The following is a 27,085-nucleotide window of genomic DNA, read 5'->3' as shown; positions in this document are numbered from 1 at the left end:
GACAAGAATCAAGAAGGAGGCAGCCCTCTCCCTCCAACTCAGGGGGCTGTGCAATAACACCTTTCCTGGTGATTCAGATGCCTATCTATATATATAAAAGGCTAAGTGTCTATGACATGCACTGACCACCAGGGGGCAGATGCTCAATGCAGGAGCTGCCATGACACATACTGGCCATTTAAAAATAAATGTCCCTGTGAACCTGGCACCGATAAAGCAACACTTAGCTTCCCCCAAGTGGGACACAGGCCCTGCCACCACCTTGGAGTAATACCCCACCAAATCACAGCCACTGCCACCAAGACCCCATGGTGCAAAATGCAGCTCACAGGCAAGCCCAGCCCAGAAATGGTCACCGTGGGTGCTGGTAATGACGTTTCATAGCAATGACCAGCTTTTTCTCCCTAGCAACTAGCCTCCTTGGAGTTTCTTCAGCCCAGGAATCTGACTTGCTTTATAGCCAGGTACAAACATTTTACAGTTTAACCAAATGTTCATGAAGCATTTTCCCGTGCCATCACGTCGGAAGCTTTATCAAATAAAAATTAACGACTGTGTTCTATTTATATACATATATTTTAAATGTTATAAAGTTTCAACCTCTAAGCTTGTCAGGACAAGGTTGCTGAATGCTTCATTAGCTTTTCATAATGTAATCAAGGTCTCATATAAACTCATTTATATGAGAAGCCAATATTTTATGACCAATTGATTCTAGTAAAGTCCAAAGTAAAATTTGCACACATATGCAAATGAGCCCTAGCCAAAAAGAATGCTGTTTAAAAGTAAATTTTAAGCTTAATACAAAGGAGAAATTTTAAAATCTCTTCCACTACTATTTACAAAATAAACTAAAAGTTATTATTCAAGCATTAAATCTCACCATTAATGAGACACGATAAGTAAAAAGAGAGTTACTTTTACTTGAAATGCATGCATTGCAGTATTGGCCAGCATCTGAAAAGCAACCAAGGTTGTTGTTCTGTTTAAAAGTAAAAGTTTTTAAAAGAAACTCCCTAAATGTGGCTTAGAAATTACTCTGGAAGGAAATACAGAGGGAAACTCCTTTCAAATATTTAGAAACTGTGATTAAAAGTCAATGTATTAGGCCTTAAAAAGTAGAAATACAAAAAGAATTGCCTTAAAACCTTCAATGACTTTTTAGAAACCATTAAAGGACATTAATTAGTTAAGACCTTATCTAAAAATCTCCATAGTAGAAATGACAAATTTATTAGTCAATTAAAATAACTCAGTGACACAAGCTGTCATTTCCAGCAATTTTGTAAAAAGTAGAAAATTCAACAAATTACGAGGCAGTCAAATCATAAAATGCCAACATCAGCGGCTAAAATCCCAACTTGAAAAACAAAAAGGGGGAATAGTGGAGAAATCTCCTGTAAATAAAATACATCAAGCCTTAATTACTTTAAATTTTTTCACTTGTTATGCTGATGGCAAGGCACCCATGGAATTACACTGGTGTCAGAATAAGACAAAGGAAAATGGTCTGATTAAATGGGAAAATCCCGAGTCTGGTTTATGGAAGAGCCCCGACTTTTTGTTAACATTTGGTCAAGGATATGCTTGTGTATCTCCAGAAAATGTCTCCAAGCCCATGTGGATTCCTGCAAGAAATACTAAACTTCAACATGAATCCGAGGGAGGAACTGACCAGATCAATGAAGACCTTGCATCTGGAACCGCAACCTGTACCTGCTTGACTACTCCAGCCACAGATAGCAGTAGCCCCAAGCAACACACTGAAGATAAGGAGTGGGAGGAGAACCAGATGGATGACAAACAGTCTGGAGATGACCTGGGGGATAGTGAATAAGATGGTCCAGAAAGCTGAGTGAATTTTTGAGGAAACCAAAACCCCAAGAACACCTGAGAACGTCTTTCTTGCCATGCTAGCAGTCATCAGTTGTGCGGTAATACTACCAGGGGCATATGAGGAAGTATATTGAACTTGTGTTCCTGACCCTCCATGGGTAAGACCCCTTACTTGGACTGATCCCCTGCCTAGTGTAGTCACCAATAATACCAAGCACCTTGGTCATCTAGGAGGACCACAGGTGGGATAAGAAAGTATATGGGCAAAGTATAATTACACAGGTATCACCACCCAGCTTCCTTTTTGTATGACACAGAATTCAACTACTACTCCTTTGTGTGTAGAATTAAAGAGAGGTTTCTGGTTAGCGTGGACACCAAAGGAAGGGGAAGCAAAAGCTCAAATACATCTACTATCACTCCTTGCTCCTAGGAGAGGTACAGAAAATGTAACATTACTAAGACATCCCCCCACTAAGCCATTACGTAAAAAGTCTTATGAATGGCACCCCACCGAATATGAAATTAATTGGCAAGACTGTTATAGTGACCACCCCACCAGCAGCAAACTTAATAACAGCTTTTTCTTTGTGGATTGGAGCCCCTACAGTTCTGTGAATAGTAATAATCACACTAACATGGAAGGGGACCACATCCTATCTATATGTTGAAGCTAATCACTCCATTTCATGGTATGGAGGAGGATTTGTTGGATCTCAATTACAACATGATAATTGGCCCCTACACAATATGAGATGGAAATTAGCTGCTGCACTTGCACCTATAAAATGGTATAGTTTTAACTATAGCTTAGATAATTCCATTCTTACCTTATGGGGAACTCCCAATAAGACAGTGTTTGCCACTGCCTGTGTATTTGGTCCTTTTGTACTCCTCTCAGGCCCCATCCAGATGTGCCTTAATGTAACAAACTATCTGTATGAGGCATCATGCACAGGCTGCACACTATCCCATTGTATTAATTCTACATTCCAAAAAGATTCCCTCATGATTTTAAAACAACCTGCTTTCGCTTGGGTTCCTATTAACCTAACTGAGCCTTGGGAATCTCATCAAACCTACCAACTGTTACATGACCTGGTAAAAATCTTAAAATGGCAAAAAAGATTTCTTGGAATGTTAATAGCAGGACTCTTTACCCTCGTAATATTACTTACTTCTGTGGGAATTGCTGCTTCATGCATGGTACAAACTGTTCAAACTTCTCAGTTTGTACAACAAGTTAAGGAAAATGTAACTAAGACCTTGTCTATACAAAAAAGAATTGACAGCCAGTTTGAGATAGAATTATCGGTACTAAAGTCTACAGTTTTGTGGATGGGTGATAAAATCCACAGCTTAGAGCAAAGAATATCCTTTCAGTGTCATTATAGTTTTTCCCAGATTTGTGTTACCCCTGTTCCCTATAATAGTACCTTATACCTTTGGGAATTAATAAAAAATCACCTTCTTGGTGCTTGGGGTAAAGGTAACAGAACCCTTGATATTTTAGAATTACAGCAGCATATTGTACAATTATCCCAGGCAAACTTACAAACTAATTCTTTAGATGCCTGGCAGCAATTTAAAAAGGACATGAAAGAATTTAATCCCTTTCACTAGATCTCCTTATATTTCCCTCTTAGCATAACCACTATTGCCTGTCTCATTCTTGTTCTTATATGTTTATTTCTAGTCTGAAGATGTGAAATGAAGAGTCTTAAAAGGACTCAAGCCCTTCAGGTGGCATACACTTTTCAAGATTTATTAAGAAAACAAAAAGGGGGAGATGTTGGAAGATATCCATTGTTAACACTATCATGAAAGTGCAACCAAGAAGTTGGAAGGCTGATGGACCTTGAGCTTTAGCAAGGGCTAAAGCTATGCACCAATTGTTCTGTCGAGATAATGGTGGCTCAAGCAATTTTCTGACTTAATAGTCTCAAAATAAATCTTTACTAATATTTACTGACCTTTAAGATAGTCTGTCTGTTACCAGATTGCCTGCCTAACTGAGGGCAAGATGTGTATTCTAAAATTGAATAAAAGCTAACAGAGCCAGGGCTTCGGGGAGCCTCTCCACTATAGAAAGGTTTTCGCCTAGCCCCCATGCCTTCTAAATTCTTATTTCTTGTCTAGTGCATTCGTTTATGCGTTGGCCCCTTTTCCAGATCCTGAACTCTAGTCGCAAATGGATGCGGCTTCATAGTCACCTTTGTTCCTTAACAGTTGATTAGGAACTTTGAGAGCCAAGGACAAAAATGCTAGCTAAGGACCAACCTTGCAGGCAGTTGTTTTTTTTTTTTTTTTAATGATAGCAGCTGCAGGCCTGCTATGTAAATTCTTTTCTGCAAAGTAAATGCCCATATCTTTAAATCTAAATGAATAAGATAGCTGTATATCTGAATGAGTGTACTTAATTTAATAGGCATAAAAATAAAATGAAAATATGATAGCTGTTTTCTAAAAGTGTTTAAAATATTTACTCAATCAAGATTAAAATTTTCAATAGCTTTAAAAGAATGTTATGTAAACCACAAACTACATTATTAACATTATTTAACAAGTAAGGTATCCTATTTTCATTGGAAAGGCACTCTATACTGTATTGTTCACAGTGAAAAGAACAGTGTTTCTATATTGGCATGAAAGCCAATGAATACCATGACTTCTTCCTCCATTTGCCAATAAAAGGCCTGCCACAGTCTCAGTCTCCAGCTTTGGCATAATGGCTTTCCCTTCTCTTTGGGCCTGCTTACTAACTGGCTACTTTTCTGTTTCATTAGCAGAAGCACCCAATCTCTCAGATCTGTATCCTCCCCTATGGAAGGAGAGTCCTGGTCAGTTCAGTGACTATAGGGTGAAAAATGGAAAGTACATTATTAATCCCTGGGTATATCCTGAGAGATTGGGGATGTATAAAATTCTACTGAGCCAGACAGCCCGTTATTTTGAAAAATTTGCACCAGAAAATGAACAAAATATATTATGGGGACTGCCCCTACAGCATGGCTGGCAATATACTACAGGTAAGAATGATTCTTGTTTTCAATCTAATGATCTGCCAATATAACCACATAGTAATTGGGAAATGGGACTCTATATATGTCATATGCTGTTTTTCAAATTGATTATTTTATTTTCCCTCCTTCCCCCACATAACCACTACTTTTTCCCCTTCTTCTTCTCCTCCATAAGTCCTTCTTTCATGTGTTGCCTATTTTTAGTAGAAACTCCAATAGGCATACAGTGTAGTTGCTAAACAGAAACCTATTGAGCATCCTGAAACTATTTATTGAACTTCTACTAGATGCCAGACTCCATTCTAAATGGTGAGATGAGCAAAACAGTCAAGAGGTGATACATTAAAAACAGAGGTGGTATGAAATTAATTTGAATTCCTTAGAGTTCTAATTATGTTACCTTTGGGAATGATGGCAAATAGTGGCACCTTGTGCATAAGAGATGTTTTTCTGCAAATTATTTATTCCTTTTGAAAATAAAGTACATTCAATGTTCAGCTAGAAGATGTTTGTGTGAAAGATTCATAAATTAAAGAATATTTTTGTTTTGGCTGACAGAAGAGCTCATGAAAAACAGTGGTGCCTCTTGCCTACTCCATACTGACAACACTACCAGTAAGGAAATTAGTTCAGTTCTTATGGGGAAAAATATAGGGAGATAGTAGTTTATGTGTGGCATGTGAGTCACATGCAGGAGCTACTGAGGTTGGCAGGCCACCCATCTTAGTCAAGGTATATGTTGAGACTCAAATCTACTTCTATTTATCTGGCTTTCCCTTAGAATCAAGAAGACCATGGTCCAGGAGACATCATGAACATAGAGTTCACTATGGGAGGCATGCCAGTCTCAGGGGACTGCAAACCTGTGGTAGTAGGAGGCTGAATGGGCTGGTAGATTAAAGCCTTTCTTACTCTTGCATTACATTCACACATTAGGACCAAGCCTGACTAAACTCACCTAGTGATAGGCTTATATGTGCCCAGCATTTTCTAAGAGCCAAGTGGGATGTGTGTGTGGAAATAGTATTTCAGACACTTTCCATGCCATCAAAGACATTACAACACCATTGGAACAGGAAAGGTAGGAAAAGTTAAACAGAGAACAAATACATAATAACTTATAGATAAAAGCTAAAAGTGCAAAACAGGGAAGAGCGTGGAGTCGTTAGTAATATTATTATTCCCATTTTATAACTAAGGCATACGTGAAAGTTATTTAACAAAGATGAACTGAGTAAATGACAGAGCAGGGATTTGGTTTGTCTGTAGGTCTCTTTTAATCGGTGGGCCTATTACCACCCTCATTTTGAAGGGAAGAAGAGAAGGAACTAGAAGAGAGAATCATTACAAAAGTAAATAATATTCAAGACAGGTAATTCAAAAGTACAAAGTTGTAGTAATAAAAGAAATTGGTTCAGAGAAGAGAAATGAAAGATAAAGAGTGATAGGAAGAAGAATACTAGTCATCAGAAGATATATGTTGAAACAGTCAGATGGCTGCCAGATAGAAGGGTGTTTGAGGGGTGGGTGTAGGGGGTGAAGAGATTTAAGAAATACAAATTGGCCCTGGCCGGTGGTGCTCAGTGGTTAGAATATTAGCCCAAACATCAAAGGGTCTCAAATTAGATTGATGGTCTGGGGCATGTACCTGGGTTGCAGGTTCAATCTCTGGCCTGGGTTGGGGCATGTGCAGGAGGCAACCTATCGATGTGTCTCTCTCACATTGATCTCTCACTCTCTCTCTCTCTCTCTCTCTCTCTCTCTCTCCCCCACTTCCTTTTACTCTAAAAAAAATATTGATGGAAAAATATCCTTGGGTGAGGGATTAACAACAAAAAAATGAAGTACAAATTGGCAGTTATAAAATAGTCATGGGAAAGTAAAGTACAGCATAGGGAATATGTAGTCAGTAATGTAATAACTATGTACAGTGTCAGCTGGATACTGGACTTATATGGGGGGATCACTTCTTAAGTTATATAAATGTATAACCACTATATTATACAACTGAAACTAGTATAATACTATCAACTGTAATTGAAAAACAAAAATAATTAATTAAAAAGATAAATGTGTATCTTTACCCAAAAAAAAGCATACCTAATTAAGTGATAATTATAAACAGTTTAAAAATGTGCCTAATAAATAATTTGTGTATCTTCTCTCTGCCAGGCAGATTAGCGGATCCCAGCCAGAGGACAGACTGTGGCTATGATTCTGGCGATGGTTTGTGCATCTCTGAGGACAGTTGGTGGGCTGGTAAGTTCATTTAAATAGCAAAATAGGTAACAGCCCCCTCTCCTGACCCCCCCCCAAAAAAAAAAAACACACACAAAAATAACAACTATGTATTCAACATAAAATTCTAGGGACAGAGAAAAAACAAAAACATTACTATTCCTTTTTTAAAATAAATCTACTTCATCATGTGTCCTGTGGCCTGTATGCCACATTCTAGGATGTAACAGCCACAAGTTATGATTCCTTAGGACATATTCTGCTTTTCACAGGACTGAGAAAAGGAACTTCAAAGGATGATTGCCTGACAGACCAGCATTGCCAGTTAGGTGGGGGGGAGGTCCCGGTAGCGACAGGGAAATGAGAGGACAAGAAAATGATCCCTTTTCTTATTTTGCTCAGAGCAAGTGTGTGTAGCTTTTAAACCCATAAACAAAGATTTGTCTACCATAAATCATTTTATCAAGCAGGAATCTAAGCCTTCAGTCAGATATTTAATACAAAAATAGTCAGAAGGCATTTTCTAATTCTTCAGTTTTATTTTGTGTTTTGCAATTAGTTTGCACACAACTAGTTTGCACACAATTTCTTACAGGTATTTCTCAATAATTAGAAACAAGATCTCACTAAAGTTCACTTTCCTGGAGTGACACAGAGCATATAAACCTTTACATATTTTTCAAAAATGACATGGATTGGGTCTTCTCAAAGACCCCCATAGAATCAAGGCCACAGGTCTAGCATCAAGTCCCCACCCCACTCTGCCTCCCCGTCCTCTTACCCTCTTACCACACCCTACACCTGTGCCAGTCAATACATGGCTTTTATTGCATCTTTTTTTAAAATATATTTTTATTGATTTTAGAGAGGGAGAGGGATAGAGAGATGGAAACATCAATGATGAGAGAGAATCATTGATTGTCTGCCTCCTGCACACCCCCTACTGGGGATTGAGCCCGCAACCCAGGCATGTGTCTTTGGCTGGAATCGAACCTGGGATCCTTCAGTCCGCAGGCCAAGGCTCTATCCACTGAACCAAACCAGCTAGGGCTATTGCATCTTTAAAATATCACATTCAGTCTGAGGAATCATCCGAATCTTGCTGTTGCTGTAGCTGGAAAACTAAGATCTTAATCATCAGCCTGCTGAACTGGTCCTTTTTCAGAAACATAGGCACTATCCAACACTTTTATGATATCCTTGTTTTTAACTGTTGTGGCTTGCTGAATCACAGCAGCTGAATTTGATTAAAGTTCAATGTTGTTTCCTTCAAGAATTAACTCATCTTTCTGGGCTTGAGATACTGAACAAGACACGCCTGGCCTCATCTGAACTCTGCAAATGTCCTTTTCATCCAAGAAATTTCTGATTTCAGCCAGGGAACTATTATGGATTAATGGTGTTCATGGGGGAAGTGAGCGTTCACAGACCTCGCCTTGTAACGGAAGCACAGAGACACACCCTTGATCATGTTCTGTACATGACCGCAGCCTGTCCCTTTCCATTTCAACACCGTTTGTCAACCCGGAGCCGCTTCTTTTTCTTTCCAAGGAGACTGAGACCTATCTACAGTGATGTGATTGAAGTGCCTCTGGGGCCTTGATAAAAATAACTGTGCTTTCCTTCAGAGTGATGTCGACGGTTTTTGGAATGTCGACAGTCTGATGACTGACAATGGTTTTCATCCTCTCAGTAGATGTGACGAAAAGAGCTAGAATCAAGTTTTGTTTTTTTTTAAATTTTCAGATTTACTTAGTAGTTTGAAGTATCAGCCTGCTATAGGGGGTGTGGGACTGCATTCACAAATGGATATGTATGATGAAAAATTTCCTGCATCACCAGTGGAAAACAGTATAGAATTTACAGCCAACTATATTATAATATCTGAATCTGCTGAAGTAGGTTCAATGCAGAGAGAAAAACAACTTAATTCATTGTCAGTTTAATTATCCAAAGACCTATTGTCAACCCTTAATCCAACATTTTTACTTTAAAGACCTAATGTAATGTAAGGACGTTGTAATGTCATGGTTGCTCATTGAATTTGCTTAAATAAAATACAAAATATCAATACTATAACCACATTAAAATATTTTAGAAAAAAGTCACATTTCATGGCAAAACCTCGGTTAAAAGTGTTGTATTATTCTGTGCACAAGTAGATACCTATCTTCCTTATATATTTATTGCTTTGAAAAGAAAATATTACCAAATTTATTAAAATGATGTTTTGTTTTAAAACATTATAGTCAACTACTTTAACTTATATTTATGATTGTAGAGATAGTAACAGAAGCATATTAAAGTTAGATATATAATTCCTATGGAGAATTTCAATTTTTTCCACTGACTGTTTTAATATATTGCTGGATCTGTGAGTTTTTGCTTAATGGTTTATAGATTTACTTAAAAATATCCCTGATCACATTTGTTAGTGCTTGTGGTGATAATAGGTATTTTGCTCTTACAGACATGAATTACTTTCTCAGTGTATTACCCTTCCTGGCTGCGGTTGGCTCTGACATAATGGGGATATCATCAGACCAAGTCATACTTTTGCCACCACCCAAGGATCAAACAAAATTTTGTCTTAATGTTGCTACTTGTCAGTTATCCTTCCCTAAGACAATGAGAAAGTGGAATGTCTTCTACCAGGTTCCATTTTATATTTTTAATTTATTCTCTTAAGAGTTGGTAAAATAAGGTATTATTTTTGTAAAATGCTTTGGTTTAGGTTTTTGTGTGCATTATACAATATTTTTCTCAGTATTACAATGTAAATTTTTATGCAAGTTATATTAATATTATTACATTGCAGCAGGACATTACATGCCATTAACATCCTCTGAATCAATAAAGCATTAACACAAAATCTATCCTCTCATCTCACCCTAAAAAATTATAGGTAAATGTGAGAGCACCCAGGATATAACACTGAATGAAATTATTCTGGTTAATTGAACCTTTAGGTCAACCATGGAATAACTCTTGAGAGAAATATGATTATAGAGTTGTTTTTTAAGCAGTCAACTTATTTAAACTGCATTAATAAATGACCACATATAGGTAGAACTAAGAATTATGGGGCAATTAAAATAAAATATTCAATGAGCAATATAAAATTCATTGGTGAAGCATAGACATGGACTAAGATCAGTGCTGAAAACATTGATTTTCTAGCTCTGCAGTTTTAGTTCATTATTTTATTTTATTTTTATTTTTATTTTTAAAATATATTTTATTGACCTTCTACAGAGAGGAAGGGAGAGGGACAGAGAGTTAGAAACATCGATGAGAGAGAAACATCGATCAGCTGCCTCCTGCACACCCCCTACTGGGGATGTGCCCGCAACCAAGGTACATGCCCTTGACCGGAATTGAACCTGGGACCCTTCAGTCCACAGGCTGATGCTCTAAGCCAAACCGGTTAGGGCTTTAGTTCATTATTTTAGATAAGTTTAAATTAAATATAATAATATTTTCTTTTTCTTAATCTTAAACTTTTGTTATAATTTCAACTATGGTAGCAGAGAAAAATATAATAAAAATACAGTATTGATTGCTAAGAAAATATTTGCACTTGATTTCTTATAAATGCATTTAATATTGCTACAAATAATAGGTAATTATTATAGTCTTTCCAGGGTGTTAGTCACTGATGGCTTACACAAATTACCATATTTTCCGGCGTATAAGATGACTTTTTAACCCAGGAAAATCTTATATGCCCAGTTGTCTTATACGCCGGAAAATACTGTAATTGTTAGAATCAAAATTCTCCTTTGATGTAGACTATTGTTAAGTTGTAAATTTGAACAAGATGAAATTATAGGGAAATAAATTGTTATATTTTCTCAAATATGAATCAATTTCTCCTCTTTACTATAGCATTTGCAGTTACCTTCTAGTAGCTTTGAGGACTTACTGAAGTATTTATGGGCTGCACATACAACATCTTTGGAAGATGCTTACAAAATATTTGAAGATAGGTAAGATTGGGTCCCAAATAATTTTTCTTTAATATGGCAAATAATTTGGGGGTTTATATTCTTCTTATAACATAACTTTCAATCTTCCTATTAAATAACATATCTAAAAATCAGGGTATTGAATGATGAGGTATATATATTTTAGTATGATCAGGCTCAAAAAGTGTTTTATGAAGAAAGGGCACAATTTTTAGAAGAAATATCTCATATCAAAAAACCAACACATAGAACTTACAACCAATTTCTCTCTATTTAAGAAAAAGACATTTTATTCATTATTTTGATTGAAGACATATAATTTGACTAGAGGCCCAGTGCATGAAATTTGTGCATGGGTAGGGTCCCTAGGCCTGGCTGGCAATCAGGGCTGATCAGGGCCTTCTGGCTGCTGGCCTGGGCCTTCCTTCATTCCATGCTGCCCCCTGGTAGTCAGCACACATTATAGCAAGTGATCAAACTCCTGGTCTCCTGGTCTCCTGAGGGGACAATTTGCATATTAGGCATATATATATATATATATGAAAAACCAGTATCAGGGTTAGCACACTTGAAAGAAAATGTAGCACAGCAGGGAGCAGACAACATTTCAAGAAGAATGAGTCTGTTAAAAAAATTGCAAGCTGTTCAGCATGCTTAGATGGCTGATGAGAATAAGAACAATGAATTATAGAGTTATAAAATGATTTCCTACACCCTTAACCTCACCACTGTGATAATTTGTCCCTCAAATATGTGAGAGAGTTTGGTTTCCCAGAAGACTGTGTCCTGTAGGAAAAGCCCATGTATTTAGAAAATTGGACAAGAAAAGCACACACATATTTCCCTGGAATGCATAATATTTTGGGGACCTCCTAACTTCAGGAAATCAATAGTCACAAAGGATGCATGAATCTCACAAATATGCTACCTTGGAATCTTTGATTTTTATCTGCCCATTTCTAAAGAGTATTACTTAGTCATTGTATAATATCTAGTTATAGAGGGCTGGTGCATGGAATTTGTGCACGGAGGGGGGATCTCCTCAGCCCAGCCTGCACTTCTCTCTAATCCGGGACATCCCTCTCATAATCCTGGACCACTGGCTCCTAATCACTCAACTGTTTCCTGCCTGGTCGCCCCTAACTGCCCCCCCTGCTGGCCTGATTGCCCCTCACTGCCTCTGCATGCCAGCCTGGTTGCCCCTAATTTCCTCCTGCTGCCGGCCAGGTCACCTCCAACTGCCCGCTCCCTGCTGGCCTGGTTGCCCCACACAGCTTGCTGTTCAGTCTTTTGGTCGTCTCTCACTAACCCCCTTGCTGGCCTGGTCGTAGGCAGACATCTTGTGAGGGTATGAAGGTTAATTTGCATATTACCTCTTTATTATATAGGATATGCAAAGATAAGGTATCTTTTTAAAAGTGATAAAACTCAAAATAAAATATAAAAACCTGATTGGAAACTCTTTCACAAATTTAAAATTTTAACTATCTATATTTATATTTTCAGTGGTAAGAACTCAGGCCCTAGCTGGTTTACCAGAGGGTAGGCTCATGAACTGAAGAGTCCTGGGTTTGATTTCAGTCAAGTAACTCGGTTGTAAGCTCAATCCCGCATGTGGGAGGCAACCAATCGATGTGTCTCTCTACATCGATGTTTCTCTCTGTTTCTCCCCTTCCCTTCCACTCTATAAAAAGCAATGGAAAAATATCCTTGGGTGAGGGTTAAAAAAAAACCCACACAATAAAAAAACACTCAGGCCATCACATTCTAAACTAAGATCTACATTCTTCGTTTGTTGACAGAAGATGAATTTTTTCCTAGAAAACACTGAGTCTGAAATTCTTAGTAGACTAATTATAATTATACATGTGTCCACTTGTCTTTTAGGTTACAAGACTATTCTAAACCAGAAGTAGATTTTGGAAAAAGTTGGTATGTGGGTGTGGGATATATAGCTGTAGCCAGGTTTCCTACAACTGTGATTAGAACATATGAATTCCAGAAGAGTCTGCCACCACGAATGCTTGTCAATGGGGACAGAGCTCCCAACATCAGTGACTTTACTGAACTTCAAAACATAGTCCTGCTTGGTTTACATCTTCTTCGTGAAGTGGATAATGATACAGGTAAGGGCCTTATTAAAAATACCTTAAACAAGCCCTAGCCAGGTTGATTCAGTGGATACAGTATAGGCCTGTGGACTGAAAGGTCCTGGGTTTGATTCTGGTCAAGGGCAATATGCCCAGATTGTGGGCTTGATTCCCAGTAGGGTGTGTGCAGGAGGCAGCCGATTAATGATTCTCTTTCATTATTGATGTTTCTATCTCTCTCTCTCCTCTCCTCTCCTCTCCTCTCTGAAATCAATAAAAATATATTTAAAAATACCTTAAACAAAATCAATATAACAATGAGTTGTAAAGGAACAAATAATGATTATATCACACTAGAGGCCCAGTGCACAAAATTAGTGCACAGGTAGGGTCCCTAGACCTGGCCAGTGATCAGGGCCAATCAGGGCCTTATGGTAAGGCGACCAGATTTAACATTGGTAAAGCGAGACATCATTAACATCATTAAAATTTTGGTCTATATAGAGCAACAAAAATTTTCATAGAACGCAAAAATAGTATTGTGATTTATTTTTTAAAATTTCAACATAAGTACAATTTACAAATATAATAAATAAAAAAATTATGTATAGTATTATTTTATTCTTTGGCATATTTCTCATTTGAGTGAATTTTTTTTAGTAGATTGCTGTCATTGTTTAAAAGGTCATGATATTTTTCACAAGAATTTGTTAAATTATATTTCACACATAAAATGGCTTTCAAAGTCTCAACACTTAATTATGATTTTTCTGATGTCCACACTTTATTTACCGTAGAAAAAAACGCGTTCAGTCGCAGCATTAGTTCCTGGTAAGGACAGCGTGTATTCCACAATTTTTAGTGCATTATTGTATGGAACATGGTTTGTTTCAAAATGATGAAATATTTCTAACCATTTGTTCTCTATTGTGATTTTTGCTGATGCCCAAGATTTAACCTTTTCCTTATCAATATATTTTTTTAATAATGATACCTCATTAAAAAGATCATTTTCGGAAATATTACTATATGGGAAATTTTGAGTAATATGATCGAATGATTTTTGCACATCATTCCAATTAAGTTCTTGTTTTAATGTAACCCAATGAAAATGTTCAATATCATTGTAATGTACCGTCCACTCTTCTAAATAATCTATGCAGTTACTATAGAACTTTTTGACGTGATTCATGATATCTGCATGATTTATTGCACCTTGTTCTTCTAGTTGGCTTATACTATTACGGATAGTTAACAGAAGAAAATTATTTTCTAACCGCTCTTGACACTGAAATTTTAAATTATTAACTTCATTTGCTACTTCGATTACCGAAATTTTGTCACCTTCAATAAGTTTTATAGCATTTTGAAAAAGAGCTGCTTGATTGTATACAAACTCTAGCCAAATTTTTGAAGATTCTTTTTCAAAAAACTCTTCTAAAATTCTAGGACATTTATCCTGTGATAGAAAGTAGGATTTCAAAGGATCGTATATTTTCAAAATTCTTTCGACAGCTGGCAAAAGAGCTAACCAGCACGTTTTACTGTATCCAAGTATTTTCTGATATTTGACTTCCACAGTTTCACAAAATTCTTTAAGCATTTCAACGCGCACAGTGTATATATAGAAATAAGAATATATTTTAATAACAATATTTTCCACATCTACGGGCAACAAGTCAGCAGCTGTTTGAATGGCATTATGTATTATGTGCGCTGCACAACCAACACCAATAATGTTTTGATTAAGGTTTTTGTTTAATTTATAAAAAATATTATTTGTACCTCTTCTCACTTTTCCTCCAAAATTTGCGTTGGTGCTCTCTGCACAATATGCAATCATTTTATGTTTTAATCTATTTCACTTCTTAGATCATTGTTGAATTTGCATCCTCTTTTCTTACTCATTATGTTAAAAATCTAAAAAAAAATAATTTAAAATTATATTATAAATTATTATATACATATTGCTTAAAAACACAGTAAATAGCTGGAACCGGTTTGGCTCAGTGGATAGAGCATTGGCCTGTGGACTCAAGGGTCCCAGGTTCGATTCCGGTCAAGGGCATGTACCTTGGTTTGCGGGCACATCCCCAGTAGGGGGTGTGCAAGAGGCAGTTGATCGATGTTTCTAGTTCTCTATCCCTCTCTCTTCCTCTCTGTAAAAAATCAATAAAATATATATTTAAAAAAACCCACGTAATTATGTACCTACGTAAAAAAAAACTTACGTAGCTACATAATTATGTGAACATATTTTATTGTTAGTTTATAAATTAAATTAATTTGATTGTTATAAAGTAACTATATTTTAAAAATTATTTTAATTTTAATCCTATTTCTTTCTAAATAATAACAATACTAACTTGTATTATTTTTCCTCTGAATTTGCCGTAACGTAAGTCGTAAGTGTCACTTTCAAGGCCGGCACTAGACTTTTTGCTGCCACTATAAAATATAAATAATACGAGTATTGTCTGCTAAATTCAAGAAAATTTATGTTTTTATGAAATAAATAAATAAATTATTTACCTAAATTATCTGAATAGCTGATTTGTAATGACATCACTTGTTTAACTAGCTTGCTAGCACGCAGTACGATGTGTATCGTCTGAGAGACAGTTACAAATGTTTTCGTCGTTGCCAATCCCCAAAAATGCCATTGTTCATTAAGTCCAAACAATGGTGGTCGAATTCTAACAACTGATCAACAATGTGAACTTTGATAAGCAGTTCTCGATAATCAGTTCTCAACAATCACTTGTTATTATTAAAGTTTAACATTATAAAATTAACAAAAATAATATAAAACTCATATCCTGGCTAAATAGCCACATGGCCGCTGAAAACCGTATATTCCCTTCCTGTTCTCCTTGCCGTTCCCTAGCTTGTCGTGCATTCTTTCCAAAAATCGGGACTTTTTTAAAACGCCGCGGGACGTGGGACAAATTGTTAAAAATCGGGACTGTCTTGCCAAAAGCGGGAAGTCTGGTCACCTTACCTTATGGCTGCTGGCCGGGGCCTTTATTCATTCCGCGCCACCCCCTGGTGGTCACTGCATGTCATAACGGGTGATCAAACTCCCTGACTCCCAGTTGAACTCCTGAGGGGACAATTTGCACATTAGGCATATATATATATACTTTCAAAGAAGGTTATGCTTTCCTATGGGTATCCATGTTACACATTTTAAAAATATATGTATTTTTTATTAATTTCAGAGAGGAATGGAGAGGGAGAGAGGAGATAGAAACATCAATGATGAGAGAGAATCATCAATTGGTTGCCTCCTGCATGCCCCCCACTAGGGCTTGAACCTGCAACCTGGGCATATACCCTTGATCAGAATTGAACCCAGGACCCTTTAGTCCATGGGCCGAAGCTCTATCCACTGAGCCAAATTGGCAAGGGCTCCATGTTACACATTTTGATCCTTCCACTCATGATTTGTCCTTATTGACCATGAAGCCACCAGACTACCTCAAGCCCATGTTTTTAAATCTATAACCCATATTCTGTCCTTATACGTGGCTCTTAAATTTAGAATGAAATAAAGAACATCAAAATAAATCCTGCTATGATTAATGGGGAAACTAGCGAATGGACTTATGTAAGCTCCCACCATCCAGTCTTACTAATCATGGATGAAGCACTCTGTTCCATTTCCTCAACTGTAGGATTTCTGAGTAGAGTGAATCTATAATTGTATGTTTGAATAACCATAGTTATCCCAACTTTCCAGATATGCTCTTATTCAGTGAACCAAGCTTAAAACAATTTAAAAAATTGATATTTTTCAAACAAACAAACAAAATAAAAAATCTGAAAGATATAAAAACATAGTAAACACAAGTACATTAAATATATGATTTGAAATCTTATTTTCATTACTTAGAGTAACAAATATACTCAAATATTTTAGGAGCTTTATGCAATTGGAGTTTCTTGCTCCAGTTATGGTTGCATATTTCACTGATAAAAAAACATGGGCTTTGTAAGTTTAAGTAATTCCCCAGATGGTAAATGACCCAGTAAGTTTGCCTCCTGGAAGTATTATTTTAAAGTCCGTGCTCTTTCCCCTTAACGAATCATCCCGCATACAGAAATCTATGCTCTAGGGTAGTTTGGAATCTGGTATTAACACTTTGCTCTTGTTGGATGCATCAAGGCGAGACCTGATAATTCAATGTTACCAAATCTAAACATTTCAAATTTCCCTAATTTCCTCACTAGTCTAGATACAAAGAAGAGAAAAAGTGCTATCTCAGGTCTTAGGACATTAGATAGATTAGCCAACTGAGAAACATGAAACCAAATGCCCCCACCCACCAATCAGGTAATATGCTACAACTACATGGAGAAGAGTAAAGGATGTTTATGAAAGTTAAATGGAAATTAAGCATTACCCTCCCATCCCCAGAGTCTAGGAAGATACTTCCAAACTGCTGCCTTTTGTATATTAACAGATCTAACCTGAAATACTGTATGTTTTAGTTTCAATCATCATTTTAAAAACTCTATTTTACTATTTTCTTAAAACACATTTTAATTGCTATACCTTTTACTTATTTTTAAAAGTACATCTAAGTATATATTCAACGTTTAAAAGACTAAGTGTATAAACACATGAAATGAAAATAAAAATTCTCTTCATCATCTCTCCTCAATCATATCTCTTAGCCTTTCACCTATTTTTTAAAATAGTTTTTGGTGCAAATTTCTAGGATTTTTTTTATATATTGAACAGTGCAAATAAATGAATAAATAAAACCTGTGTTGTTTGTACAAATGAAATCACACTCACTGCTCTTCACTATACTTTTTCAACTGAAAATTTTTCTTGGAGCTTTACCTGTATCAGAAGGTGTTAATCCAACTATTTTCTTTAAAGGATATATAGTGTTTTATTTAATAAATTATACCTGTGGAGATTATTTTATGTTATAAGCTATTGGCAATAAAACAACAATGGCATTTTGTACATACTTTTTGGGCACAATTTATTATCTTACCAATAAATTTTTAGAAAGGAAATTAATTAAAATTGATGGGCCATATATTGCCAAATGGTACTCAAAAAAGTTTTTAGGACTTTACATTTTTGTCATAAAACTATGAATTAAGGTTCTTGTTTTTCTCCAACCCACTGCCAAATAACTATTTTTATAATTTATGTTAGTTTGTTATGTAGAAAATGTTGCTTCACTATTATATGAATTTATAGTCTTTGAATGTGTTCATGTATTTTATCCAGTTTTCTATGGAGTTACTTAATTTTTCTTATTGATTTTTATATGAAGAGCTGGTTAGTTAATTTTAAAAATATATGTGTAAAATTATCATGTAATGAACATATAATATTTGTATGTAAACACATAATTTTATTTAAAATAAGCATTTCAATAATTGGGCTTAAACTTACATGTAAAAATTTTATATCTTTTCCAGGGTCATTCTCTTTGACTGTATGGAAAATTTTAATGAAGACAGAACTTGCAAGAAAACTCATTCTAGAGCTTTCAGAAATAATTCTTAAAATTATAATAACTCTTTAATCCAACATTTCTGGAAATAATGAGTTAACAATAAAAGTTTCTAATTTGTTGGGCAATAGCAATTTCAAAATTTAACACGATCATAACCAGGATAGTTTTCTTGACTCTGTTGTTTTTTTAATTATGCTTATTTGTTAGAATTTTGTCCATGCATACCTAATTTTACATTCAAGTTAATGTTATTATTATTTTGTTAATTAATAATTCTTAACTTTTAATTCACCAATATATAATGTTTAGCATTTAAAGAAGATTATATTAAACTCTTGTAAATCATTGAGAAATTAATAAACAGACATTAAACTCATCTGGCTCTTTTGTTGTTAACTTATGTAACCTAATTTTATGAAATTTAGGTTAATATCTTGCTGATTTATAACCAAATCCAGAACATTTGAAAAATCCTGTCTATTAAAATTTTAAAACTCATAAAACTGAACTGACCAGTAGAATACCTAAGTTGTCATTTTGTGCGTTTTCACTGATCACAAATTTATAGCAATTGTATACTAAGTTTCCTCTCCATGGTCCACATGTGATAATGAACGTTTAAGGAGAGAATGCACTGGCCGGAAGTGGTTACATCCAAAGCTGACATGAAGCTTTCCTATGAAGATTTCCCAGGGCTTTATCAGACTAATTCTACCCACTAACTAATAAATTAGATAAACTGGTTTGAATAATATGGCCACTGGAATAGGAAAGGCATAGTTTAAATTCCAGGTCTATTGTTTCCCCATGTGAACTTGGGCAATTTTTGTAGATCAGTTATTGTTAAAATGAAGATTATTAAGTAAAATAAAAACATACTTACCAAGTGGCTAAGACTCTTCCCAATGAATAAGATGCATTTACAAAAGTTAGCAGTTGTTATAATAATTGTGCTGAGAGATGGATGACATGTGTTGTATTGTTTGGGCAGTAAAAACATCTTTGATGAGCCAAGACCATGAATACATTTTTATTTAATCCAAAAACACATGCAAGATTTTCTGTTAGCTGTATATAACAGAGGCAGTGGGGTAAACAGCCTCCCCAAATCATGTGAAATAATTACACATCTATAACATGTCTACCAGTATACAAAACCAAATCATTAAACTACTTGAAGACAAATGATACTAAGTAGGCAAAACCGCTCTCAGTAAAAAGGGAAAAATCAACAAATAGCAGTGCCCCCGTAATACAGATTTTGATCCCATTCTGTATCCACCCCCCCAACTCCCAACCTTAGTTCTTACAAGCTGGACTGGTAATTAAATAATAAAATTGACACAAGACTAGATTGGCAGGAGGGAAAAAAGTCAATTTAATCTGTGCACACAGAAGAATCACAATGTGAAATGATACTCAGATCATAAAATAAGGCTCAAAGAAATGATCAAACTAGGTACCCTTTTTATACTTTTTAGACAAAGAAACAATACATTTGTGAGAAATTGATGGGACAAAGAAAGTTAGATAGCAAATTAGCGATGGTGTTACAAGGTTTATTTTTACAAGCTTTTTTTTCTGTTGTACATCATTTATTTATTTACTTACTTATTTTGTTTACTTATTTATTTTGTTTTTGTATCTTTTTAGTTTTGAACATAAACTCTTAATTGAACAATATTTTGTTCAAGTTCATTCCCAGATTTTACAAGTTTTGGCCTTTTTTATTTTGTAAAAAAATTATTTTTGTTTACTATGGAAAATCTTTGGTGTAATTTTTTATTACTTATAATTTTTAATAATATTAGAGTACTTAATAATAAATGTTCCATACATCAAATGTTTTATATGATTTAACAAATATATGGGTGAGGAAACAGATTTACCATATATCTATACAGCGAGTCTCTTTTCTTTTCTTTATTGATTAAGGTATTACATATGTGTCCTATGACCCCATTGCCCCCCACCCCCCCATCATGCCCTCACCTCCCTGGTGTCTGTGTCCATTGGTTAAGCTTATATGCATGCATATAAGTCCTTTGGTTGATCTCTCCCCCTTACCCCCACCCTCCTCTACCTTCAGGCTTTTTAACTCTGGATTTTATAACTTGTGGTAAGGTCATCTCTCAGACCCTTAGGATTAGGGAGAGCACCTATCGTAGGGAGTCAGAGCACTGCTCCCACTCCTGCATATCCCAAATCATTCTAGTTTGACATATTCTGTATGCTGTTGTGAAATATCTTGGGGCAGTTGTCCCTGGGCCCCAAAACCGGAAAGCAAGGTCGACCAAGAAAACCTGTCAGGTAGACCGAGGAGGATGGACACTAGCAGGAAAATCATCATGAAGCAAAAGAAAACTGTAAGCCTTCACTCTAAACAGAGTTAAGTATTCTCAAACAAGACTTTGAGAATATAAAACCAAATGGAATTAAATATTAAAATATAAAGAATAGAGATGAATTTTTAAAAAAATGGAGAACTGAAAAAAAAAGTTAATAAAACTCAAGAAAGAAATAGATGAAAAAAACAAAAAATAGTTAATAAAACTCAAGAAATAGATGAAAAAAACCAAAATCATCTCAGAAATGAAAAGCTGAGTTGCCTAAGGGAGGGTAAACTCAAATGAAATTTTAAAAGTTTGATAACATAACCATGAGCAGATAACAGCTCAGATAGATATGAAGAATGGAATAGGAAGTTCATACCTAGACCAAATACATATGGAAACATAGTACATGACAAACATGGAATCCCATGTCTCTAGAATAGAGAGTGATTTGTTAATAAATGCTGTAGGAAAAAGTTAAAATAAGAAAAATTAAATAGCCAGTTGGAAAAAGATTAAAAAATAAGTTAATTTCTCACACACCACACAAAACAAACTCTGAATGAATTAGCAATCTATACTAATAAAAGGGTAATATGCTAATTAGACCAGACGTCTTCTGGACATCCTTCCAGACAAAGCCACAGTGGTGGGGGCCAAGGTAGAGGTGTTTAGGGGTGATCAGGCTGGCAGGGGAGAGCAGTTAGGGGCAATCAGAAGGCAGGGGAGAGTGGTTAGGGGCAATCAGGCTGGCAGGCAGAGTGGTTAGAGTGATCAGGCAGGCAGGCAGGTGAGTGGTTAGGAGCCAGCAGTCCCAGATTGTAAGAAGGATGTCCAACTGCCAATTTAGGCCCAATCCTACAGGCATAGGACATCCCCTGAGGAGTCGCATATTGTAGACGGTGCAGGACAAGATTGGGCCTAAACCAGCAGTCAGACATCCCCCAAAAGGTCCCGGGTTGGAGAGGGTGCAGGCCGGGCTGAGGAACCCCCCCCCCCATGCACTAATTTCATGCACCGGGCCTCTAGTCTATAATAACAAAAGCTAATATGCTAATTAGACTGGACAACCTTCAGGATGAAGCAGCGGCTGCCAGGGCCAAGCCCCTTGCACGATTTCATGCATCAGGCCTCTAGATATAAAGAAATTAAACCATAGATATGCAAGAGGAAAAATTGGGTGAAAAACCTCTTAAGCTTTGGTGGAGTCATAGGCTTTTTATTTATTTTATTTATTTTATTATTTTTTTTTAATTATTTTTTTTAATATATTTTATTGATTTTTTACAGAGAGGAAAGGAGAGGGACAGAGAGCTAGAAACATTGATGAGAGAGAAACATCGACCAGCTGCCTCCTGCACACCCCCCTACCGGGGATGTGCCCGCAACCAATGTACATGCCCTTGACCGGAATCGAACCTGGGACCTTTCAGTCCACAGACCGACGCTCTATCCACTGAGCCAAACCGGCTTCGGCATCATAGGCTTTTTAATTTTATTGTCTGAATGCAATAAAAAAAGAAATGATTTGTCAACCTAATAATTGAAAATGTTTGCATGACAAGACCAGCAAAATAAAGTTAAAATGCAACTTACACAGAAGAAAAGATTTTTAACATATATCATTGACAAAGAGCAAATAATTTATTTTTATTTTATTTAAAATTCACAAAAGTGAATTGGCCATATTTACCATACTAAGGGAAGTGGCATTTCATAGACACTCTTAATACTATGATCTTTTGAGAAATGGAAAATATGTAAGTGTGTAAGAAAGCCATAATTTGAACAAAATGAGCAAAAAATGGAAATGTGTAAGAAAGTCATAATTTGAACTGTATACTACATAGCAGAGAAGTGATTGTGTGCTGCTCCAAATTAATTTAGGGTATGTCCATTCTGTGTCTAAAGGAGTCACAAAACTAATAAACGAGTTGTCAGGTTTTAGATGGCCCTATACCCCTAGCTATATCTGCAATTCAGGGCTCGGCTTTCATAACTGTCACATTTGGCATAGTGGAATCTCAGAATCTTACATATATACATATATATATATATATTTTTTTTGAAGGGATTAACTTCTTTAGGCATCTGCCCTAGAAACAGGTGTCCTGAATTTGCTTTAGTCTTGTGTTTCTGAGGGTATAAATAACTGGAGAGAAAAAAAAAGTTACTCAATTAGCTTATAGAGATTGCAATCAAAACCTCTATCAATTAATGAAGTCGAGTCATACCACTCACCTACACTGCAAAACTATTGGAACCCCCAGTAGCAGAAAGTCTGGGAGAGCTGAGCCCTCCAAACGTGTAGTAGGACTGAAGTGGCAGCTTTCAGAGGTAACATCCATTTACAGAGCACTTGGCATTTCTGGGAAAGTGTGTTCCTTCAAGATACTTCTTAGTCCTAATTAACCATCAGCATTTTACATATTAACTCCATATTTACCTTTTGGGATCCTTGTTTCTTTTTTTTCTCTTTTGGTGTTATACCTGCCTACTGTGAGAATTAAACCTGGACAGATTATGGGTGAGGACTTAAAGTGCTGGGTTACACTTTGAGTGGATAGGATGAGTGACCACCTGGATTAGTAAGAGTTCCTTTAGTCAAAGTGATGAGAACTCAAATCAAACTATCTGGGGCAAAAAGGAGTATTTACTGGAGGATGCCTTGTTGTCAAGTGTGATTAAAGAAATGTGACTAGTCAACTTCTGGGAGGGGAGGGCTCTCACAGGCTCCAGGAACAGCTGGATCCGGGGACAGGACCACGATCAGGCCTCTCTATCTCAGTCCTTTATCTCTGCTCCTCTGCCTTTCAGCTTCATTTCTCCTACCTGAGGAGGCCAGCTTCCCATGCTACTTGCCCAGCACCCGCAACCCACACCTTGCTGCTCCCACTACCAGGGAGGCACTGGCTGGCCTTTGCGGATTCTAGTTGGGAAATAAAATAAGAACCCGGGGAGGGATTCAGAGTCAGTCTGTTCATGGCCGAGGCTCACCCTTGGTGTATTCAGCCAAAGCCAAGAGGTCACCATGACATGATTGACCCAGTAAGAAGTCACCATGACATGATTGCATCCTGGACTCATCAACATCACAGGAAGTGTGGGGCTTTGGGGATTAGATCTGAAATAACATAAGAGTTCCCATTCAAACCATGTGACCAGAGAGGAGAAAAGGTCAGTTCCAAGAAGGAGGATGTTGACTCAGAGGTGCCAGCAAATGAGCCATGTGTAAACACTCTGTGTCAGGAAAGATTTCAAAGGGAAAAAGGCCTTACTATTTCTCTAAAATTGGTCTTCTATGTGCTTGAATTTGGGGCATTCCATATTAGTCATTCACTCTTGTTGTGTGTGTGTGTGTGTGTGTGTTTTTTTTTAATTTAAGGCAGCATCCGTATTAAAACAAAACAAAACTATTGTTGGAGGAATGTGCAGCATCAACAGTTGCTGCCTAACAGTTATTCAGTTTCACCCCTTTTTCTTGCTGGCTGAATCTGCCTGTCTCCATAGAGGGTAGAAACATGCCCAGAATCTCCCTAATTGCTGGTACATGGTAGGTACTCAAGAAATGTTAATGACTGAGTGGTTAATAGGGATTGCATGTGTAAAGAACCCCAGCACAGCCCACCAAAAGGCCATATGGTATCATAGTATGGACTAGCAGAGATCTTAGTTCAAGTCTCAGTTCTGAACTTGGGAAAGTTAAAATTTAGAAGACATACATGCATATACAGACTTTATATAGAGGTGTCATGTAGAGTGAGTGTCTGGCAAATAATAATAGCCAGCCTATGAAGTGTCAAAGACTTCTCTAAATGCATACACACTCACTGAATTGTTACAACTCGTATGAGCTAGGTAGGCACTTAACTATTTCCATTTCACAGATAAGGAAGCTGAGGTACAGGGAGAATAAATGACTTCTCTAAGGTCACTCAGCTAGTATAGTATTTTTGGATCCGGGTCTATGGAAGTCATTAAATGAGTATTAATTGTAATATTAATATTAATTCATTATAATTAGACTTGCAATCGTTAAGATGCCATTTGGGAAAAACCTGAAACAGAGAGCAGCAATGACAGGGTAATGTACTATATTTAATAGGTTTTATATACCATCTAGTGGTGATCTGGAGAATTTCATCATTGTACATATTTCACTGTAAAACTTAAGGACATTTTATTTTTCCATAATGATCTTTAAACAGCATCATAAATTGGCAATACATTTATAACCTCCTATTTACGTAGTTCATGGGCCCAGTAAGAGAACTGCATACATTTGAAGGTTCATTCCAATTGATAGTGAAGAAACTGGCTTCCTAGTGCTGACATTAGCAAAAGCTGAAATTTAAAAAATGTGGAATAAATTCGCCTCCTGAAAAATAATCATTTGCTCTCAGAAACAGTATGGATTGAGCTAGATGTTGAGGTTTGCATGTGAGTCTGGTATGTGAGCCTTTTTTTCTGGGGAACAAACAGTTGCTACTATGAATGAGGTGGAAGTTAAGTAAACACTAGAGGCCTTTACCTGAGGACCTGTGTGCTTTTCCCCGAGGCCTGCACTGCAGCTGCTGGGCTGGAGAGGGAGCCACAGGGCGCAGAGCTGGCCCATCACTCTGGTTCTGAATCCACACCCCCACTCCTGTTCCACCAGCCATTAGGACACAATGCAACCATGCTGTTCCCTTTTATAAAGCTGTGATTTACAACAGCAGGACTCCACGTAGCACAGCATAAATTTTTTAAAAATTGATTTCAGAGAGGAAGGGAGAGGGAGACAGAAACATCAATGATGAGAAAAAATCATTGATTGGCTGCCTCCTGCATGCCCCCCACTGGAGATCAAGCCCGCAACATGGGCATGTGGCCTGACTGGGTTCATAGGTTGATGCTCAACTACTGAGCCACACCGGGAGAGCACAGCATAACTTTTAATGTAAGGAGACCTGAAAGCTTTATATAAAAAAATTGGCCAGTTGACTTTGAATCTTTTGTTCAACATTATTTGGTGAATTTTAGTATAAACTTGCATTTCTACTGCAGAAGTAAAATTTCATGGTGCACATGATCAATAAATGTGTCCCTGGAGCACTAGGCATGTACCAAGATCTTTTACACATATTTGGAGAATTCATCATGTTATGCTCCAGAGACCTAGAATCTGACTAATATTCAGAAATCTCCAGTTATTTGATGAGATTTTTCAAATCTTAATATTGTTAGCAAGGGAAAAACCATAAGACAGTAGGTAACTTGTACATGAATTTCTATTTCCCTGAGTAACAATACTCCATGATGTGTCAACATATTTAATCCTTCCCAGGTGCCACTCTAGTTTTTAAAATTACTTTAATTAACTATTTCTGTATTAAATGCCAGTATGAAAACAGGTGTAGGTGTTTTTTTATTTATTTGTTTGGGTTATTTTTTTTTTTTTTTGCATAAGTAAACTAAAAGCTAATGAATGTAATTGATTTAGTGGTAAGATTTAAAATTTGATAACTTTTGAATATAAATTTTGTGTGAAAGGAAAGTTGAATTTATTTAATTTTATTTTTCCATCATCATTTATCCCCTCTATGCCCTCTTTCACCTTCAACAGTCACCACACTGCTGTCATGTCCATGAGTTCTCTCTCTCTTTTTTCTTTTTTGCTTCAATCCCTCCCTATTTCACTTATATGCGCATTTTAATGAACAAACTGAACTACCGAGCAAAATAGAGTCCATTTCATAGACAGAGAGCAGGTGGACAGCTCTGGAAAACTGGATTTGGTATAAATGTGTGGATGACAATATCTTATTAAATATATCTGTAGTATTACAGAGTCAGCTGGCATCCTTCCAGTTATTTCAAAATGTAATACCTTAATAAATCCTTTAAAAATGTTTCCTTGGAATACACAAAGCAGCAGCTCCTGAAATATCTTCATCTCTACCTCATTCCCTCCTTCAAAAGAAATTTGGTGATGACTGAGAAATTGCCTGGCGTTCATCAGCGCTAAATGTTGATATGGGGCTCATTCATACACACACTCAGGGCTCAAGATCTGGGGGAACCTGGAAGAGTGGCATTTGGTCATACTCTTCTGATTGGGGAAAGTGTGCT

The 27,085-nt window shown here is 36.5% G+C and overlaps 1 protein-coding gene across 1 annotated transcript; it reads left to right on the top strand.

Moving 5' to 3' along the window:
- The first annotated feature begins 4,564 nt into the window (after positions 1–4,564).
- On the top strand, positions 4,565–18,710 carry LOC103285187 (protein LEG1 homolog). The gene is made up of 6 exons (XM_008140538.3): positions 4,565–4,865; positions 7,032–7,118; positions 9,568–9,752; positions 10,986–11,086; positions 12,953–13,191; positions 18,604–18,710. Exons 1-6 carry the CDS (start codon positions 4,565–4,567, stop codon positions 18,708–18,710), a joined length of 1,020 nt encoding a protein of 339 aa, XP_008138760.2.
- The last annotated feature ends 8,375 nt before the right edge of the window (positions 18,711–27,085 follow it).

Source organism: Eptesicus fuscus, chromosome 10 (assembly GCF_027574615.1).
Source record: "Eptesicus fuscus isolate TK198812 chromosome 10, DD_ASM_mEF_20220401, whole genome shotgun sequence".
Lineage (NCBI taxonomy): Eukaryota > Metazoa > Chordata > Mammalia > Chiroptera > Vespertilionidae > Eptesicus > Eptesicus fuscus.
Note: the sequence above shows the minus strand (reverse complement) of the source record. Positions and strands in the feature narration are given on the sequence as shown.